General features: G+C 47.0%; 2 protein-coding genes across 2 annotated transcripts in view; one reads left to right on the forward strand and one right to left on the reverse strand.

The window, feature by feature from the left end:
• The window catches only part of LHFPL4 (LHFPL tetraspan subfamily member 4), a 28,837-nt gene extending 24,784 nt beyond the window's left edge, over nucleotides 1-4,053 (forward strand). The window contains exon 3 of the mRNA XM_060161292.1: nucleotides 1,769-4,053. Coding sequence (XP_060017275.1) covers nucleotides 1,769-1,869 — 101 coding nt within the window. The 3' untranslated portion in view covers nucleotides 1,870-4,053. The remainder of the gene's footprint in view (nucleotides 1-1,768) is intronic.
• Nucleotides 1-18,612, reverse strand: part of SETD5 (SET domain containing 5) — a 107,619-nt gene that overhangs the window by 7,790 nt on the left and 81,217 nt on the right. The gene's annotated exons all lie outside the window — the stretch shown is intronic.

Raw genomic sequence — 18,612 nt, forward strand, 5'->3', positions numbered from 1 at the left:
AGACTCACGTCCTTTTTATCCCCCGAGGATACTCAGAGGCCTGATCTATGGAGTGGTCCACAGTCTCCATCCTCTTCCAAGTACAACTGGACTTGGATACAAACAGGCACACCAGATGACTGGAAGGACACCTGACCAGTGCTAAGCACTGACACCCAGACTCTACCTGACTCACCCCACCTGAGCCCAGTCCAGGCCTGCACTGTCCCCCAGTCCCCACCATCTATGCGTATTCCAGACCAACCCCTCAGAACTGTCATCGTAAGATGGGACAAGGGATGGGGAGAGGTGCTCCGGCTTCAGAACAACCCTTTCATTTCATCCTCCTGAGAAGCCTCCTAATCCAAGTCAGATGTTTCACGTCTTTGAGGCATCTATTGCCGACCCTTGTCCCAGTCCCTGTTCTCCGTGAGGCCGCCTCCTCTGCCTCCCCATGGCAGGGAGAGCTCAGCCTCCAGTCTAACATGTCTTGGAGGTGACAGTGGAGTAAGAGAAAGAAGAAAAGAGCAGAATTTGTCTCATGAATCAGCACTCCCCCAACTGTGGTTTATGTAAAAAGTTTCAGAGCACCAAATAATACTGAGGGTTTCACAGCCCATTTCAGGTAATGTTATGTTTGGTAAATTTAACATGTTTTAAATGGAGGTTACCAACTGCTATATAAAGTGTTTATTAAATTAGAAAAAACTGTTTGCTAATACTTTCACAAAATATAAGTCATTCTGCTCTACACCTCCAACTTCTGTAGTACTGTATGTCAATTATATCTCAATAAAACTGAAAGAAAAATAAAGGAAAAAAAAAAACAAAACGAGGGTGGTGAGAATGGTACCACCTAACAGGGCTGTCCTGCAAGGAAGAAAGACTGTGCCTATAACGGGGCAGTGGTGAATGCTCAGTGAAAGCTGTCACTCCTCACAGCTCCCCATCAGGCAGGCATCATGACCACCATTTTATAAATGAGAAAGCCGAGGTCTGGACAGGTCCAGTGACTTGCCCAAGGTTACCTAAGTGGTGGAGCCAGGATTTGAGGTCCAAGTCCAAAGGCCAGGCTCTTCCCTGCTGCCAGTCCCCTTTTCGGGGCCCTCCTGGGCCGCTAAGCTGTCCGTCTCTGAGGCTCCTGTCCCTGGAGACACTGGCACCTGGTGGTTCCTATGGTTTTGGTGTGAGGTTGGAGCCTGCCCTCTGGTGGCAGCTTCCAGAAGTGCAAGACTAAGACAGCCACGTGGCCTTTCCAAAGAAGTTTGGGGTTGTGACTAGTGTGAGGTTGGCCCACTCACTGTCCTCTCCTTCCTCCCCAAAGCGCCCTAACAGCTCAGTGTTAAAAGTGACGTAAGGGAGCCCCAGTTTGCCTTCCTTCAGCATCTGGGGATTTCCTTCCCTCACTGGGAGCTCAAGGTGAGTGAGCCTCACCATTCAGTTCTGAGCCAAAGACCTCTGGAAGAAAAGTAAGCTCTACTTTGGTGTCATTTCCACTATTTACTATGTGCCAAACACTGTGCAAAGCCCTCGGCTGGCATTATTTACATCTTTTTAACCCCTCAGAATCACTCTGTGAAGAAGTAGGCTATGTTCATTTTACAGATGAGGAAATTGGGGCTCAGAGAGGTGGAATGACTGGCTCAAGGCCTTCCAGCTAGTCAGGGCTGGCTGTGTTTCAGAACCTGGGCAGCTCACCCCTCTGCCCAGCTTTGCCCTGAGGAGTGGCTGACGGAGCCCCAGTGCCGGGCGGCCTCTGACTTTCTCCAATTCTCTCTCTCTCTCTTAGATTTTGTGGGCTCTACAGTAAGCTCTGTGTTGCGGCCAGGGGGTGATGTCTCTGGATGGGGAGTCCTCCCCTGTCCCGTCGCTCACTCACAGGGACCCTGAAGGCCGGGATCACAGCCCAGGAGTTGACCTGCCCTCAGCTTGTCCTGTCTCCTGCCCTCTCATCCCTCCATTCACGCTCTGAGGGAAGACCCCGATCTTGGACTGACCTCACCTGCTACCTGCCTGCGAGCTCCGGGCTTTGAAGAGAGGCTGGGGCTGGGATGCAGCCTGAGGGAGGGGAGAGGCCCTGCAGAGCCTGGGAGGGTCTGGGTCTGCACCTCCCTCAACTGACCTAAGGGAGACAGCCCCCAGTCCCTGGCCTCCTCTTCCCCTCCAGTCTGGCCAGGGCCTTGCAGAGTCTTCAGGGGAAGGTGATGCCGTGGTTCCCCCACCAGGCTCCCTCAGTCCGGAGGGCTGCTGCCTGGCTCTATCCTCGCCTCCTCTGGTCCCCGCCTCCTGCAGAAACTTATCCAAGACACTGCTCCAGGGCAGCAGACTGGACTCTTTCCTATCTTTTATTTTGGCTGATGGTGGTTCCATCATCTCGTCACAGAGCTCCAGGCGCCACCGGCCTCCCTCGGGCCTCTCTGCTCCTGCTGCAGCCTGGTCCCAGCTCTCCCAAAGGAGTCTGAGCTGCACCGAGGGAGAAAGCACAGGGCCTTCTGGTCAGATGCTGACTGGGGCCCTGTCCACGTGGACTCTGAGCCAAGACAGGCAGGCTCTGGAGGCAGTGCCTGGACTCCTGTCTTGATGGCGCTTGGCCTCTGCAGCTGGGGCTGGAAGTAGCTCTGGGGCTGGCCTGGCCTCCTCCCTGCTCGGATGGCTCACCAGTGACTGGACCCTTGACCGCGGCCTGTTTTGTACAGCGTAGAACTTCTTGGCCCTGTTGTCAGGGTTGGGGAGAGGCGCCCATGAGTAGGGAATTAGGGGATGCGTCGCCCCTCTGCCCCTTCTCGTGCTGTCCCCCCATCCCCTTCTGCCAAGGGCAGAGACTGTCTTGCCTCTTTGATACTTTTCTGCATAACTTGAACTTGCAGGTCACCTCTGAACAGGGTATCCCCTGTCCCCATCCCCAGCCCTAGTAACCCTCTCCCCACCTCCTCCTCCTCCCTGCCCACCTCTCGCCTTGCGGTTTGCCCAGGGTCTGCAACCCAGTGGGCACGCTTGGAGCCGAGGCATGAGTGTGTGTGTGTGTGTGTGTGTGTGTGTGTGTGTGCGCGCGCGCGCGTGCGTGTAGGTGTTTGTGGGGCAGATGAAGTCTTCTCTCCCCCTCTCCTCCCACCGTGGGGACATCTCCTCCCTTCCTGCAGGGAGCACAGGAAGGAGACTGCAGGTGTTTCTGACCTCCCCTCACTGCCTTGGGGACCTGGTGGTAGAGCCATCTGGCTTGGGGCGTGGACAGCCCCTTCCAGCCCCCATTTTGGCGGCCGGTTGGCTTCATTTCGTGTGCCTACTTCTGTCTCCAGGTACTGGCTGTCTGGCCTATTGTGGAGGGGGGGCATGAGGCCCCTGCAGGCTCAGTGGGGAAGCGTGTGGTCTCCCTGTCATGTCGGCCTCAGCCCAAGGAGGGAGGAAAGCAGCGAGTGCCATGTATTTGCAGCCTTGTGTTCATTTCCATAGGACCTGGACCTGACAGAGTTTCCAAGACAGACCCTAGAAATCCTCTGCCTGAGTCCCCCATCTGGACCCTAACTGGAGTCACATGCTGGGGCCTGGGAGGGTTCCTGAAACCTGGAACTTAACTAAGTCCTGACCCCGGCCCTCTCTACTCCCTCCTCCTGGGCAGATACCTGCCCCTTGTGCTCTGGTCCCTGCACTGTGCTCCCCTCTCCCCTGCTCCCACCAGGGTCCCGTGCTGAGTGGGAGGGTGAGGGGAGCCTCGTGAAGGTGTGGAGTAGGGGGCAGAAGTGAGTTCCTCCAAGATCCTCCAAGATCCAAACCAAAGCCCAATGTTGGAGGGCATCAGGGGGAGGGGCCAGGAGCAAGGGATTAGAAATGGGAGGAAGGGGACTTCCCTGGCGGGCCAGTGGTTAAGACTCCACGCTTCCAGTGCAGGGGGTGCGGGTTCCATCCCTGGTCGGGGAACTAAGATACCACGTGCCGCATGGTGCGGCCATAAAAAGAAAAAAGAAATGGGGAGAAGACAGAGATGGGAGAAAGAGAAGAAGGAGGTGCAGAGACAGGGAGAGAAGGAGGGAGGGAGACCAGGCGATGGGGGGTGGGGTGGATTTAGAGGGTACAGAAGTGGAGAAAGTGACCAGAGAGGGAGGCGTGATGGATAGAGCACCTGGAGGTGGGAGGGGAGGTGGCCAGAGACGAGGAAGGAACGGGGATGGGAAGGAGGCAAAGGGAGAGGTGAGCTGTTGGAGGCCAGGTGCAGGGGGAGAAAGGAAGGGGAAGGAGAGGAGGATAGAGGGGACAGGACTCGGAGGAATGGGGAGCAGCTGCTGCGTGCCCACGTGCGAGGGGAGAGCCTACCACCCACGGGGGCCACAGACCCCTGTGGGCTGCTGGTGGGAAGGTTAGGACCTACCTCCTCAGAGGCGGAGGCGGGGCCCAGGCAGCCATGCCCCACCCCATTGGGGTAGAGGCGCCACATCAAGGGAACTGTCTAGGTGATTGCTGAGCAGGTTAGCGCCACTGGAGTGGGTTAGTGGTAGAGAAAGGGAGGGTGGTTCCCCTTGGGGTGGTTGGACAGTGATTCCCTGTTACCATCCACCCAGCCAGCTGCTGTGGGGCAGTGGGAGACGCACCCAGGAGCTTGGGGTTAGGAGGGGAGTGTTGGTGGGGCTGAAGGAACACCAGGGTGCCTTAGGGAAGGGAAAGAGGCTGGAGTGGGTACCAAACCAAAGCCCTGTCCCTGAAGCTTTTTAGCAGAGGTGGGAGCAGAGCGGGAAACATGTTTCAACCAGAGACCCCAGGTGAGGCTGAAGTGTCACCAAGCCGGGGCCCAGATGGCTCTCCGGGGCCAGGAAGCCATCACAGCAAGGATGTCTGTAGTTTGCTCTCACCCACGTCTGGCAACTTGGCTTAAGCCTTCGGGAGGACGCTGAAGCAGAGATGGTCCGTTCCCAGATCAGTCTCTTGGTCCCTGAAAGACGCCGAGCTTTGAGCGGCCCACTGAGGCACCCCTCCCCCAGCCGTGCCTGGACCAGAGGGCTCTGGCACCATCTGGTTTCCTTTGCCTGGTGTGGGACTATCTCAGGAGAGGCCAATGCAGCTCCAACCTAGTGGGGGTTCAGAGCACTGCTCGTTCAAGTCCTTCCGGGTCTTGGGATATGTGAACTTTCCTCTCTGGGGACCAGTACCCATGGAGGAAAACGCCATGGGTAGGATCAAGATCTTTTTCAGGCCTGCTATAGCCAAGAAGTTGAGAGCTTTTAGACAAGGCTGTAGGGAAGAATTCTTTGGCCACCTTTTGAAGGTCCTACTTGGGCACAGGGGAGTCGCCCTTCTCCAGCTTCCAGTGTGAACTGAGAAAGGGAAACCCTCTCTCTGGAGAAGCTGGGACCTTCCCAGCACGAGAAACCTCCGCAGGCCCCTGCCTGGCTCAGGGCTAGCCTTCGGGGGGGACTGGAGTTTCCTGAGAAGGGAACAAGGGAGCCACAGTCCTCCCCTGAGCTCTGATCAGCAGAGGGCCTATGCTGTGTGTCATTAGGATAGCTTGGTGTTGTCTACACCCCATTAGTAAGTTCCGTCTGAACGTGTCCTCACTGTTCATCGTCCAGTTTGGTAACATTGATTTTTGGTCCAGACCCCTTCTGCTGCTGCTGGGTTTGAGCTTCAGTGCAGGTGGAATGACATTCAAATAAAGAAACACTTTATATCACCCATGCTAGCTTCTCCTTCTCTGAGTTGGCCCCCAGGGGATTAAGAGGGGCGAGATTCAACCTGACCCTTTGTACCAGCCGTGGCTGCGTATTAACAGACCTTATGTGGAGGTAGCCAGACCATGACTGACATGGAACCCAGCACCACTTTCAATCCTGGCTTTCATCCTCAAGGACACCTCATGGCCTGAAGTGGCTGCCTGGACTCGTCACTTTGATCCACAATTTCATTTTAAAGAGACTTCTGGAGATCCCATAGGACTGAGTCACACTGCACACCTAACTGAAATGTAATCTGTTAACAAATAAAATTGTTGTTGTTTCCAAGGCGAAAGGAGAGAAGAGCTGGCAGTCTCTGCCAGCTCCTGATTACATGGGCTTGAAAACAAGGCTCCACCCTTTTCTGCCTGTGTGGCCTTGGTCAAGTCCTTTCACTTCTCTCTAAAGTAAGGAACAAATGAGGGAATGCGTGTGAATTGCTTTGCAGTGTCTTGCACATAGTTAACATGCCCCATGTGTCAGCTACATTGATTATAATTTTTGCACTTGGGAATTGAATCTTCATTCAACACATTTTGAGCACATAGTATCTGCTAGGAACTTAAAGTAACAAAATCAGAGTTTCTGTCTTAAGGGTCTGGTTGGGGAGATGAAGTCTGCCTGGTGCAAGGTACTGTGGGTACCCCAGGTAGGGATACCTTGCATGGCTTTAGGTGGGGTGGGTAGAGCAGGGGATGGACAATTTTAACTGTAGGATGAACAGGAGGTAGGCAGGCAGGCAGGGGCAAGGAGAGCCATTCATGAAAGACAGCGCAGCTTGGGGAAGAAGGCTGAGATGAGAAACCGAAATGAACCTGTGAAGAAATAAGAGCAATTTAGAAACGCTGAACTGTAAACTGTGAGGTAGGGAGGGTCAGAGATTAATCTGGAGAGATCAGCACAGGCCAGATGATGACTAAGCTCTGATGCTGTGTACAGCAGTTCAGACCTAAGAGCAATGGGGCAGGAATTTAAGCAGGAAAAAGACACAATTAGATAGGCATTTCAGAAAGATCACTCTGGTTGTAGTGTTAGGGGGTTGAGTTAGATGGAGACAATTTTAAGAAAAAGTAAAGCAGAAGTCTGGCCTGAAGCAAGGTGGTGGCAGTGCTTTTGAGAGAGGTAAGGAATTCAATATTTAGGAAATAGAAATTACACTTAGTAACTGACTGATTGTGGGGATAATGGATACAGTGGCGTCAAGGAGGAGAGTTAAATTTTTTGCTTGGGGTGAAAAGAAAAATTTGCCAGTATAGCAGGGGAGCAAGATAATCAGTTCAATTTGAGACATGCATGTGGGACATCCTGGTGGACTGTCCAGTAGTCAGTTGACTTAATTAATTTGGGAGCTCAAGAGAAAGATTTGGGCCAGAAGCACAAACACATGCAGGTAATGGTTGACATATGAAGTACAGATGAGCTTGTTCAGGGTGACTGTGTAGTGTGAAAAGAGCATGGGGCTGCAAAATGCTGGAAAACAACAACATATAAAGGTCAGAGGAATGGATGTCCAGAGAGTCAGAGCTATGACGAGAACCATGAGAATGTGGTGTTAGCGAAACCAAGGATTTAGAATTCAAGGGGAAGGTCAACTGATCAGATGGAGCAGAGGTCCAGAATTAGGGACTTAAAAATGTGTCTCCTAGATTTGGGAACAAGGAAGCTACTGCTGGATTTGGTAAAAGCCTGTTCAGAGGAGTGAGGTTAGAGCCAAAATGAGGTCTGTTCAGGAAGAGAATGGGAGGTGACTGAGTGCGGGTCACCTTCTGGAGAAGCGTGTCTAAGAAGGGAGAATCGGTGACTGGAACTCTTTCAGGAAATCGTAAGTAGAGTGAACAAGCAGTGGACAAATACCAGCATGTAATCCAGAGGAGGAGGAGGAGTTCTGAATGTAGGTCATGGCCGGTAAGAGTTTAAAGATAAAGAGAGGATGACTAATGGAAGAGGCGAGGAAGCCTCTTTTTGGGGGTAAAGTACAACGTTTAGGGAGCTCTTGCCCGATGGCGTCCAATTCTTCAGTGAAGCAGGAGGCAACACTGTCTACTGAAAGAGAAGGGAATGAGCAAGGGGTTTGAGAAGAATTATGAAAGTTTGGAACAGTTGCTAAAGGAGCTGTCCAAGGATATAAAAGGATCAAGAAAAGGACTGATGGGTGACCATGAATATGTGGTGACACCAACAGATGGGAGGGCAGGCACAGAAGGTAGACTATAGACTGAAAGGGAGGTGCAAGGTAAGCCGAGTCAGAGAGCCACCAACAGATCTAGGCTGGGTATGGGAAAAGGAGAGCCTGCAATGGGGCAAACTGACAGAGGAAATGGAGAAATCAAGGTGCTAAAGTTTACGTGAAAAAGCTGGAAGGTTAGGAGACTGTATCTAATTAGAAAGTTGGGTATTTGACCTGAATATTCTGAGTAATTCTTATAAAAGACTTTGAGATGTGAGGCAACCTGGTTAGGATGTCTACCCAAATGGTAAGGATAATGGCAGAAATCGGTGTGCAGAAGACAAGCCAAGTTGCCCCAAAAATCAAAGAATCAGAGAGAGAGGTTGGACAGTTAAGATGACAGCAGGAAGAAGGCTGAAAGCGCAGTAACCAATGCGTGAGCAGCAGAGGAAGCAGGGATTTTTAATCTGAGGGATAAGATATATTTTGTCTGGAAACATTTAGGGAGAGCCTCCACGTAACAGGATGTGAGAGAAGGAGCAGCCTCCACGTCAGAGGCTGCAAAGGAGGTGGCGTCCTAACGAGAGAACCATATTCAGTCAAGGCCAACAGACAATATGGAGGAGGTAGGGGTTTGTCCATCAAAGAAAAGAGCACTGCAGAAAAGTTGGGAGGGAAGGATGGTACGTCGTAAAATTAGAGAGCGCTGGGAAGCCAGACGACATGGAGGACTGTCATTTTGGGAGGTGACTAAGGAGCATGAAATTGGTAGAACTCACCAGACTCCAAGTTTCCAACAGAGCTCTAGTTTGAAACCCCTTTCAAGTCCACTGAGGCAGAGCAGAAGGACTGGTGACACCATCTGCTGGCACCCATACAGATCTGGAGTTCTGGAAAGCTCATTTAGGTGCCGAAATTCAACCTGAGTGGGTTGGAGGCTTCTTCAGATTCATTTAGTAATTCAACAAAATATGTGTCAAATGCCTGTTCTGCTCAGGTACTGCCAGGCTCTAGAAATACACAAATAAGTCAGACAGAGACTCCGGGCTCAAATGACATTAGGTCACTTAGTAGCAGGGCTGTCTGCCTGTTTATTGTGGCTATGTAAGGCTTTGTTCTTTGTTTTGTTAGACATATTGCAGCATAAGACAAATGTACAGGCAGATGACCTATTAAACATAACCTTCTCACCATAACCAAAGAAAATCTTGCTGACCGCCCCAGAAGCCTTTCCAGTGCCCCCAAACACTACCCCCCTTCCTTCCCTCCTAAGAGTAACCACTGCCTGGATTTTTATTGTAATCACTTTCCAACTTCTATAATTTTTTTCATCCAATTTTTTTCATTCATCTTTAAACAAAATCGTTTAGTTTTGACTATTCTTTGGATATGTCTTTACTCACTTTGTTTCTTTTCATCCCTCCTTGCAATTTGTTGAAGAAACTGGACCATTTGTTATGTAGTGTTCCACAGCTGGGATTTTGCTGGCTCCATTCTTGTGGTTTAGCTGAACAAGTTCCCTCTGTTCTCTGTAGTTCCAGAAAACTGGATCTAGATGCTTATTCACATTCAAGTGTATGTTTGAACATTTTAATGACTGCTTCATAGTTGTTGTTGTTTTTTAATCAAGAGATACATAGTATCTAATTGCTTTTGTGTAATTACGGGTTAAACAATAGTGATGCTCCAAACCTATCATTCTCTTATTTGTGGGAGAGCTTCTATAAAGGGAAACATCCTCATTTTCGATCTAGCCAGATAGTGGTACAACTTGTATAGGAAAGGCAAGAATAATGCTGGAGTATTTCCCTTTATTTTCTAGTTTTCAAAAATAGAGTTGGTTCCCTAACATCCTCCCAAGATGAACAATTATTATGTTTTGGTACATTATGAACTCATGGATTTAAACATACTTGGTTCCGTTACAGTTATCATAATTAATGCTTAAAATGTTGTCGCTGGTTAGCAGAAGCCTCTTTAAATTGGTGTGTCTTTTTTTTTTTTTAATATTTATTTATTTGGCTGCACCGGGTCTTAGTTGTGGCACGTGGGATCTTTAGTTGCAGCATGCAGACTCAGTTGGGGCATGTGGACTCTTAGTTGCTTCTCAAGGACATTGGATTCATTTGCTTCCTCTCACATTAAAGCCCTCATATATAATACCACAAATATAACTACTAAAACCATATTATTTTCTGCTTATTTCTTTGTAGTTGCACTGTACTTACATTGCCTAGGTCACATGAACCAGCTGACACTGCAGTCTCACCTTATATTCCTCATTCATTCTTAGTTCTACACGTAGCTAACTGCATATTATTAACTCACAACCAGACTTTCTGTTGCTGTTTCTTAAGATAGTTTGGTCATCCAAATCAGCTCAGTTTCTAACATATTCCTAAGAAAGAATTAACAGGAATAAAGTTTCCCAGGTTCTGGCATAAGGATGACAGTTTGCTGCTATTACATAGTTGGTATGAAACTTTTGGTTCATAGTCTCTTTGAGTATCTTAAATATATTATTCCATTCTCTTTTGCCATAAAGTGTGGCTGTCAAAAAACCTGACAGAGGGACTTCCCTGGTGGCGCAGTGGTTAAGAATCCGTCTGCCAATGCAGGGGACACGAGTTTGATCCCCGGCCTGGGAAGATCCCACATGCCGCAGAGCAACTAAGCCCGTGCACCACAACTACTGAGCCTGCACTCCAGAGCCCATGCGCCACAACTACTGAGCCCACGTGCCTAGAGCCCGTGCTCCGCAACAAGAGAAGTCACCGCAATGAGAAGCCCGTGCACCGCAATGAAGAGTAGCCCCTGCTCCCTGCAACTAGAGAAAGCCCGCGCACAGCAACGAAGAACCAATGCAGCCATAAAACAAACCAAAACCTGACAGAACTTAATTTTCCTTCCATTATAAATAACTTTTTAGGCCTAGATATCCAAGATTTTTTCTTTTCTTTAAACTCCAACAATTTTAGAATGTCTTGATATTGGGTTTGAATTCTTGGTTGAATTTACAAGGTATGCATTATGTTCTTTCAGTCTGTAGTTTGAAATATTTAAGGAAAAGTTTTCTTGAATTATAACTTTTGGTATTTGTTCTGTTCTCTTGCTTTTATTTTATGTTGTGAAACGATCACCGCAATGTCTAATCAACATCCGTCATCACACTGTTACAAAAATTGTTTTCTTGTGATGTTTTTTTTTTTTTTTCCTGCGGTACGCAGGCCTCTCACCGTTGTGGCCTCCCCTGCTGCGGAGCACAGGCTCCGGACGCGGAGGCTCAGCAGCCATGGCTCACGGGCCCAGCCGCTCCGCGGCATGTGGGATCCTCCCGGACCGGGGCACGAACCCGTGTCCCCTGCATCGGCAGGCGAACTCGCAACCACTGCGCCACCAGGGAAGCCCGATGAGAAATTTTAAGATCTACTCCTTTAGCAACTTGCAAATTCAGTATTATTTTAAAATTTATTTATTTTATTTATTTTTGGCTGCATTGGGTCTTCGTTGCTGCGCGCAGGCTTTCTCTAGTTGCGGTGAGCGGGGGCTACTCTTTGTTGCGGTGCACGGGCTTCTCATTGTGGTGGCTTCTCTCGTTGCGAAGCACAGGCTCTAGGAGCGCAGGCTTCAGTAGTTGTGGCATGCAGGCTCAGTAGTTGTGGCTCACAAGCTCTAGAGCGCAGGCTCAGTAGTTGTGGTGCACGGACGGGCTTAGTTGCTCCACGTCATGTGGGATCTTCCCAGACCAGGGCTCGAACCCGTGTCCCCTGCATTGGCAGGTGGATTCTTAACCACGGCGCCACCAGGGAAGCCCGCAAATACAGTATTATTAACTCTAGTCAACAGGCTGTATATTACATCCCTAGGACTTATTTATAACTCCAAGTTTGACCTTTTGACCACCTTCACCCATCTGGCCTACCTCCCAACCTCCACCTCTGGCAACCAACCACAAATCTGTTCTTTGTATCCCTGAGTTTTTTTTTTTTTTTTTTTTTAAGATTACCCATATAAGTGAGATCATATGGTATCTGTCTTTTTCTAAATTACTTCACTTAGCATAATGCCCTCAAGGAGCAACCATGTTGTTGCAAATGGTGGGATTTCATTTTTTGCTTATGGCTGTCATTGTAAATATACATTTTCTTTATCCATTCATCCATTTATGGACATGTAGGATGTTTCCATATCTAGGCTACTGTAAGTAATGCTGCAGTGAACATGCGGGTGCAAATGTCTTTTTGAGTTAGTCTTTTTTTTTTCAGGTAAATACCCAGAAGTGGGATTGCTGGATCGTATGGTAGTTCTATTTTTAATTCTCTGAGGAACCTCTGTACTGGTTTCCATGGAGGCTGCAAAAATTTACATCCCCACCAAGAGTGCACATGGGTTCACTTTTCTCCACATCTTCACTGAACTGATTTGTCTTTTTGATAACAGCCATTCTAACAGGTGTGAAGTGGTATTTCATTGTAGTTTTGATTTACATTTCCCTGGTGATTAGTGATGTGGAGCACCTTTTATGTCCTGTTTGCCATCTGTCTCTCTTACTTGGAAAAGTATATTCAGATCCTCTGCCCATTTTTTAATTGCAATTTTTCTTTTTGAGTTATATGAGTTCTTTATATATTTTTAGATACTAACACCTTATCAGATATATGATTTGTAAATATTTTCTCCCATTCAGTAGGTTGCTTTTTCATTTTGTCCATGGTTCCCCTTCTTCTGCTGTGCAGATGATTTTTAGTTTGAGGTAGTCTCACTTGTTTACTTTGGCTTTTGTTGCTTGTGTGGTGTCAAATCCAAAAAATCATAATCAAGACCGATGGCAAGGAGCATACTATGTTTTCTTCTAGGAGTTTCATAGTTTCAAGTATTACATTCAAGTCTTTTATCCATTTTGAGTTAATTTCTGTACATGGTGTAAGACAGTGGTCCCATTACATTCTTTTACACGTGGCTGTCCAGTTTTCCCACTTATTGAAGAGACTGTCCTTTTCCCTGTTGTATATTCTTGGCTCCTCTGTCATAAATTAATTGATCATATATGCGTGAGTTTATTTTTGGGTTCTCTGTTCTGTTCCATTTATCTATGTGTCTTTTTTTTTAATACTGTTGTAATCACCACAGCTTTGTAATATAGTTTGAAATCAGAAAGCATGATGCCCGCCTCCAGCTTTGTTCTTTCTCAAGATTGCTTTGGCTATTCAGGGTCTTTTGTGGTTCCACATATATTTTAGGATTGTTTGCTCTACTTCTGTGAAATACGCCACTGGAATTTTGGTAAGGATTGCACTCAATCTTAAGATTGCTTTTGGTTGTCTGTTTACTTGTTGTTGAGTTTTAAGAGCTCTTTGTATGTTGCGTAACAGTCCCTTATTAGAGATGTCTTTTGCAAGTATTTTCTCCCAGTATGTGGCTTGTCTTCTCACTCTGTTAGTGTATTTTTTAGAACAGATGTTAATTTTAAAGTCCAGCTTACCAATTATTTCTTTCATGAATGGTGGTTTTGGTGTTGTATCTAAAAAGTCATCGCCAAACCCAAGGTTTTCTAGATTTTCTGTTATTGTCTAGGTATAGTTTTGCATTTAGGTCTGTGATACATTGAGTTAGTTTTTGTTAAGAGTTGTTTGTTTTTTTCCTTAAATTTATTTATTTATTTATGGCTGTGTTGGGTCTTCATTGCTGTGCACGGGCTTTCTCTAGTTGCAGCGAGTGGGAGCTACTCTTTGTTGCGGTGCGTGGGCATCTCATTGTGGTGGCTTCTCTTGTTCGAAGCACGGGCTCTAGATGTGTGGGCTTCAGTAGTTGTGGCTTGTGGTCTCCAGAGCGCAGGCTCAGTAGTTGTGGCACACCAGCTTAGTTGCTCCGTGGCATGTGGGATCTTCTCAGACTATGACTCGAACCCATGTCCCCTGCACTGGCAGGCGGATTCATTAAAAAAAAAAATTATTTGGCTGCATTGGGTCTTCGTTGCTGAATGCAGGCTTCCTCTAGTTGTGTCAAGCGGGGGCTACTGTTCGTTGCAGTGTGCGGGCTTCATTAATTGTGGCATGCAGGCTCAGTAGTTGTGGCTCTTGGGCTCTAGAGCACAGGATCAGTAGTTGTGGCACACGGGCTTACTTGCTCCATGGCATGTGGGATCTTCCCGGACCAGGGCTCGAACCTGTGTCCCCTGCATTGGCAGGCAGATTTTTAACCACTGCACCACCAGGGAAGTCCTGTGAAGAGTGTTTAAGGTCTGTGTCTAGATTCATTTTTTGCACGTGGATGTCCAACTGTTCCAGCCCCATTTGTTGAAGACTATCTTTTCCCCACTGTATTGCCCTTGCTTGTTTGTCAAGTATCAGTTGATTGTATTTGTGTGGGTTTGCTTCCGGGTGCTCTCTCAACCTATTTGTCTATTCTTATTCCAGTACCATGCTATTTTGACTACTGTAGCTTTATAGTAAGTCTCAAAGGCTGGCTGACTTCATTCTTCCCTTTTAACACTGTGTTGGCTACTCTGGGTCTTTTTCCTCTGCCTATAAACTTTAGAATAATTTTGTTGATATCCAGAAAACAACCTGCTGGGATTTTATTTATTTTTGGCTGTGTTGGGTCTTTGTTGCTGCGCGCAGGCTTTCTCTAGTTGCGTTGAGTGAGGGTTGCTCTTCGTTGTGGTGGGCAGCCTTCTCACTGCAGTGGCTTCTCTTGTTGCAGAGCACGGGCTCTAGGTGCGCAGGCCTCAGTAGTTGCGGCATGTGTGCTCAGTATCTGTGGCTCGCGGGCTCTAGAGCACAGGCTCAGTAGTTGTGGCGCACGGGCTTAGTTGCTCTGCGGCACGTGGGATATTCCTGGACCAGGACTCAAACCTGTGTCCCCTGCATTGGCAGGCAGGTTCTTAACCACTGCGCCACCAGGGAGGCCCTATCTGCTGGGATTTTGATTGGGATTACGAATCTAAAGGTCAAGTTGAGATCAGACATCCTGACATTGAGTCTTCCCATTCATGGCCGTGGAATATCCCTGTTTCTTTAGTTCTTTGATTTCTTTCATCAAGAATTCTGTAGTTTTACCCATATAGGTCTTTTAGGTATTTTGTTAGATTTATACCTATTTCATTTTTTCAGTTCTTATGTAAATGTTAGTGTTTAAACTTTCAAATTCCAGTTGTTCATATGTAAGGAAGCAACTGACATTTATATCATTAACCTTATACCTTGCAACCTTGCTATAACTGCTTATTAGTTGCATCTTTTTATTTTGGGGGGGGTCAATTCTTTTGGATTTTCTATAAGACAATTATGTCCTCCTCTGTGAACAGTCATTTGTTTTCCCAATCTGTATACCTGTTATTTCCTTTTCCTGTCCTGTTTCATTAGCATGCTTTTATCTGTGGGGATATTATTCTGCTCCTTTCTTGTAACTGTTTGGAATTTGACTATGGTACTTTCTGTTACCCATTTTTATGGGTAAATAAAGGCAGGTATGATTTCTTTCTAGTTTCAAGGTTTTACAGCACATTTTTTCTGTATGTGTAAAATATTAAAATATGGACTGTGCAAACAATAGCAGTTGACATTCAGCAGAACAATTAATTTTTTTACATATTTATTTATTTATATTATTTTTGGCTGTGTTGGGTCTTCATTGCTGTGTGTGGGCTTTCTCTAGTTGCAGCGAGCAGGGGCTACTCTTTGTTGCGGTGCATAGGCTTCTCATTGCGGTGGCTTTTCTTGTTGTGGAGCATGGGCTCTAGGTGAGTGGGCTTCAGTAGTTGTGGCACGTGGGCTCAGTAGTTGTGGCTCCTGGGCTCTGGAGCACAGGCTTAGTAGTTACGGCACACGAGCTTAGTTGCTCTGCAGCATGTGGGATCTTCCCAGACCAGGGCTTGAACCCATGTCCCCTGCACTGGCAGGCGGATCTTTAACCACTGCGCCACCAGGGAAGCCCCAGCAGAACAACCTATGACCAACTTGTTTCTCTCAGGAGTTAAAGAACAAGGTAAGTTATTTAACACTTTCATGGACAATCCTAGTTTCACTCATTCAAAATACTTTATTTAATGTGATCCTCCACCTCTCCTGCTCAATTTGGATTCTATCAGGAGTTTCTTTTCAGTGTGGAGCTCTGTCCTGGGAGCTTTGCTGTTTAGAATTGTCTTGGGCCCAGACTGCTCTAGCCCCTTCAGACTTATCCAAGCACCTTTGCCCGCACTGCAAATCCCTTCTAGTTTGACTGTTGTTCTCAAATTGGCTCGCTGAACTTCCAAGTGAGTGCTCGTTTGGAGTTCTAAGACCCATCAGACACACCATTGCTTCCTCTGGAACAGAACGTGATACCATGAAGGTCTTGTGGCTATTGGTGTTTTGAGGCTCACGGGTATGTGTAATTTTCCTATAAAGTTGCCCAAGGTTTTGTATCTCAGAGTAAGTTTTGAGTGTAGGAGCAGGGAAAAGTTATAGAGGAACACCATCTCCTTCAATAACTATGCTTTTTCTCCAAGCTGTTTCCTTTATTCATCTTCAGCACAGGAACCTTTCTGTCTCTGAACCTCATAGCAGGTTATGAAGGCTGTGCTGATGAACTGATAATCAGTGTAGTTTCAAAGTAAATGGCCTACTCCATTTGGACAATAGTGCATTTTTTTCTTCAGGGTGACCTTTAGTAAACAGAGAACCATGCACCATCAAAATGATGCCTGAAGGCTAAAAAGCCCAGACTGCTTTTTAAGGCAAGAACTGGTATGATATACTTTTCCTGCTAGTTAAGTGATTTCTAGTCAGTTTCAAAGCATCTCTAGCTATCTCTTTTTGTTTCCTGGGTAAACTGCAAAATTTCCAATACTGTCAGTTGGAGCCTGCCATTTAGAAGAGAGAAATCTTGGACACATTATATCCTCTGAAACTAATAAAAAATTATAGAATGGGAATAATATACCTACCTTAACATATTCTAAGGATGAATGAGACAACCAATGACATAAATGGAAGAGCCTGGTTAACTGTGAAGTTGTATACAAGGTGCACTTGCTTATTTCTTTAATACAGGTCAGCTTCTAATATTTGTATCACATCGAAAGCAACGTACCTAGTAATAGAGAAGGAGGCTGTCTTATCTTCATATTCCCAGCACCTTACATATAGCCTAGCACTCAGTAGCTGTTCAGTAAAGGATTATAGCCTGATCTTAATCATAAAATGGTGAAGGAAGATCAGTCTGTATTCCTGACCCCATTATGGACAAAACAACACCAAGAGCACAGTCTCCTGAATGTGGGTCCATCTTTGCTCTCTTCAAGTAAGGACAGCGTTAGGAAAACCAGGCAAGCCAAGGTCACAGAACTGGACAAAGAAGTTCTCAACTTATGATTATTATGGTTAAGAATTTTATTATCAAAATTATTACATCTCTTGTGAAAGTTCAAATGTTACAGCAAGGTGTAAACACTCCACTTGAGAAAGAAGTGATACTTCTTCCCTTCCAAGAGTCCCCCCCACCCCCCGCCCCCCCCCCAGAGGTCTGGTCTTGACAGCACCCTGCCCACACAGAGTGGCTGGGGTCTCTGCACGTGCCAGGCAGGGTGAGGGCCGCCTGCCCGCTGGCCTCTCCCCTCAGTCAAAAGCCAAGGGGAGAATGCAAACCCCAGCCCAAATGGAGAGACATTTACATACGTTTTATATAATATACAAAGAAACCAGCATCCCAGGCAACATGATTTCCACTCCCAACGCTCTCCCAGACTGATGGGTTTGTGGGGGAAACAAAAAGAAAAGTATTCTGCTGAAGTCTCAGCATTAAAAAAAAATCTCCCCTCATTTGAGCAAACACCTGATTTCAATTTTGAAAAAGTGAAATTTTGTAACAGTCACACACAAAGAGAGAAGACTGTGCATATGATAGTTGTAGGAGAGGGTAGAAAGAAAGGGGATGTAAGAGGCTGAGGGAAAAAAGGAGAAAACAAACTGGAGGGAAGGAAGGAGGGAGACTCACAGTATTATCTTGTCCAAAAGAAAGAAGTAAGGTCCACTGCAGCACCAGGGATTACACCTGTCAGATATCTGCTACCCCTACCATGGTTATAACTGAATACAAAATTAGATAAATAAAAACACGCCGGATATTACAGTAAACAAGTGAAAGAAATAAGCTGGCAACCGTATGGAATTTAAAAAGATTGTGTACCCCACCTGGCTGGCTCCAGGGCTCCTGCAGGGGTGTACAACAGGCACAATGCACTGATGGGGAGAAGCCAGTCTGCTCTCATCTCTCATCCAGAACAGTGTTATTAGGTATGTGGGTGGCTTTATAACACTCTCACCTGGGCCACTCTCAAATAAGCATCTCCCAAAGAAACGTGGGACATGCCACACACAATCACAGCCCTGTCGGTGCCATTCCACAAATGTATCTTTCCACTCTTACCCTGCAGTCACGAGTGCATGCTCCCCAATCATGGAGGCAGTCCTACTCAGGGGATCGTCAACTCCTGATTAATTGGGAGTAGAAAAAATAAAATTCAAAGAATTCCCTAACCACCTGGGACCCTTGCTAATCAAATTTATTGCCAAAAGCTGGTAAGTAGCAATGCAATTGGCCCATCTCAGTTATATCTCTTTTCTTTGCCTACTTACTTCGTAGATTACTGAGCTGTGAAATAGCTTGGGGAAGGGGAGTGGGATGGTACCAGCTGGGGGCTCAGACAATCTACTAGGACAGTCTGCTCCTGAATAATCAAGAGTTGACCATGAGCTCTTCCTCAGAGATCCAGGCACCCCTCAGTCA

Source organism: Lagenorhynchus albirostris, chromosome 10 (assembly GCF_949774975.1).
Source record: "Lagenorhynchus albirostris chromosome 10, mLagAlb1.1, whole genome shotgun sequence".
In the NCBI taxonomy this organism is placed as follows: Eukaryota; Metazoa; Chordata; class Mammalia; order Artiodactyla; family Delphinidae; genus Lagenorhynchus; species Lagenorhynchus albirostris.